Source organism: Orycteropus afer, unplaced genomic scaffold (genome assembly GCF_000298275.1).
Source record: "Orycteropus afer afer isolate SDZICR_OR568_19922 unplaced genomic scaffold, OryAfe1.0 scaffold01446, whole genome shotgun sequence".
NCBI classification, from domain to species: Eukaryota; Metazoa; Chordata; class Mammalia; order Tubulidentata; family Orycteropodidae; genus Orycteropus; species Orycteropus afer.
This window is the reverse complement of record NW_006923033.1, coordinates 54,210-56,718: the sequence shown is the minus strand read 5'-3', so window position 1 is coordinate 56,718 and position 2,509 is coordinate 54,210. Positions and strand designations below refer to the sequence as shown.

The 2,509-nt window shown below is 35.6% G+C and overlaps 1 protein-coding gene across 1 annotated transcript; it reads left to right on the top strand.

Annotated features, from left to right (window-relative positions):
• Window positions 1-497: 497 nt before the first annotated feature.
• Window positions 498-1,445, top strand: LOC103213241 (olfactory receptor 14A16-like). Its single transcript, XM_007959090.2, is given in 1 exon segment — window positions 498-1,445. A coding segment is annotated over 1 exon segment (948 nt).
• Window positions 1,446-2,509: the final 1,064 nt, after the last annotated feature.

Below are 2,509 nucleotides of genomic sequence, written 5' to 3'. Positions count from 1 at the left end.
TTCCATTTTCTTTTTGGAAAATAACTTGTTAGTTATCATATTTAAATTTTTGTTATTAGATTCATGGCATCCACATACCTTTTCTGAACCATTGATATGAGAAGAGAAGAATGAGAAGATATGTCTAGGATTCTATTTAATATAAAAAGATATCTCATATACTATCTGCTTAATTTGAAGCCTTTGTAAAAATGTCAATGGTTCAGTTATAATCTTGAAAATATGCTAGATGTATTTTATTATCATAGCCCACCAAATGCTTCTTTAGTCCATGTTTCTCTTAAAGACAATCTTAATATAATTTTCTGTACACGAAATGAATATTACAATTTATAATAGGTAACTTTCCCTGGCACTACTCTGATGACATTAAAAATATTCCTCAGAATCCAAAAGAAACAATCAGAACCAAAAAACCAAAAAAGAGGCAAATTCTGATAATGAAATGAATGCAGTAAATGTTATTTGTCTTAAGCTTCTGCAGAGAAAAAAACAACATGACTAAGGAAAAAGTCATCATAACTATTATCACGGAATTCTTACTTTTGGGATTTCCTGATGACTGGATATTACAGAGACTGTATGTTGCCCTCTTCTTCCTCATTTACCTAACAGCAATGATGGGAAACCTCCTCATTGTCACTCTCACCAGCATTGACCGGCACCTCCAAGTGTCCATGTATTTCTTCCCGAAGAATTTGTCCTTAATTGACATGTGCTTTATCTCTGTCAGTGTCCCCAAGTCCATCATGAACTCTCTGACTAGCAGTCATTCCATATCTATTCTAGGATGTGCCACACAGGCTTTTCTTGTTATGTTTGTCACTGGCACAGAGTTTTCCCTCCTTATAGTCATGTCTTATGACTGCTGTACTGGCATCTGCCTTCCTCTGCACTATGAGACCATCATGAATAGATAGACTTGTGTAGAGATGGCAACTGCATCTTGGCTCAGTGGATGTGTCTGTGGCTGCATTCAAGTAGCAGGTACATTCTCTACCAATTTCTGTGGGCCTAACTTAGTTAATCAGTTCTTCTGTGATATTCCATCATTACTTACACTTGCATGTTCTGGGGAGCAAGTTCTAGAATATGCATTTATCATTGCTACCTGTTGTTTTGTTTTTGTATGGTTTCTTGTAATGGTTGTCTCCAATGTTCACATTTTCTCAGCTGTCTTAAGGATTTCACCGACTCAAGGCAGGTTCAAAACTTTCTCTACATGCATCCCCCACCTCATTGTGGTGACCTTGTTTCTCTCCTCTGGAATTACTGCATACTTAGGTTCAGCCTTCAAATGCTCAACATCAATGAACTTCATTATGTCCAGGTTAGATATCTTGTTACCTCCAACTCTGAATCCTGTCATTTACAGTTTGAGAGACAAGGACATGAAGGTGGCCCTTGGCAAAATGTTTGGTGGAAAATTGTCCTCTAAGATGTAAGTGTCTAAAATATTGGTTACTTTTATAAGTACTAATGCATATAAGATTGTTTGGTTTACACTAACTAAAGCACTGCCATCGTGTTGTTTCTGACTCATAGTGACCCCTCCTTGGGTTTCTGAAGGAGTATCGCTACAGAAGTAGATTGCCTAATATTCCTTCCAAGGGGTGGCTGGTGGGTTTGGACCACCAGCCTTCTGGTTAGCAGTCAGATGCCTTAGACACTATACCACCAGAGCTCCCAAATATAGTCACTTAGGTACAAGCACTACTGGTATTTGAACCCTGGACCTCCTGTTTACTAGACAGACACTTTAACCAACTAAGCCATGGCACAACCCACTCATTTGGTTTAAAAAAATCTATTTAAGGAAGCTTGGTGGTGCAACTGTTAACCTCTAGGCTACTAACAATAAATTGGCCCTTTGAACCCAGCAGTCACTACATGGAAAAAAGACCAAGTGATTTTTTTTCCTTTAAAGGGTATAGCCTAGCAAGTCCTATGTAGCAGTTATACTGTGATATATAAGGTCAGTATGAGTCACAATGAGCTCAACATCACATAGTAGGAAAGATAATTATAAATAATAAAATAATAATAATAAATTATCTCATTTTTCCTGCTGAATGGAATGGCCCATTTTTTGTCATTATTTGGGTCTGAATGTTGACAAATGTCTTGCCAGTTTTTAATCCACTAGGAACCTTTTAAGTATTATGTTCTTATACACATTATTGAGGTGTGGCGTAACATTGTTCACTTCACATTCACCTTAACCAACAACATTCACTTTCCTAGTTGGGATGATTTCATGATACTTAAAAAGTTATATATTTTAATAAAATTCCAGGTAGCACATTTCACTCATTCAATAGTTAAAATAAATTTGAGTAACTTCAAATTTGTGATATTTTTCCCTGTAATTTGTTTGTTTTGATAAGGATATTATTTATGAACTCGACAGCACTTAACAACAACAACAACAACTATTAAATTTAAATTTCCTTTAATTTTTCTATATTTAATCATTTCTCATTTTAAATTTAGTATACTAACACTAAAT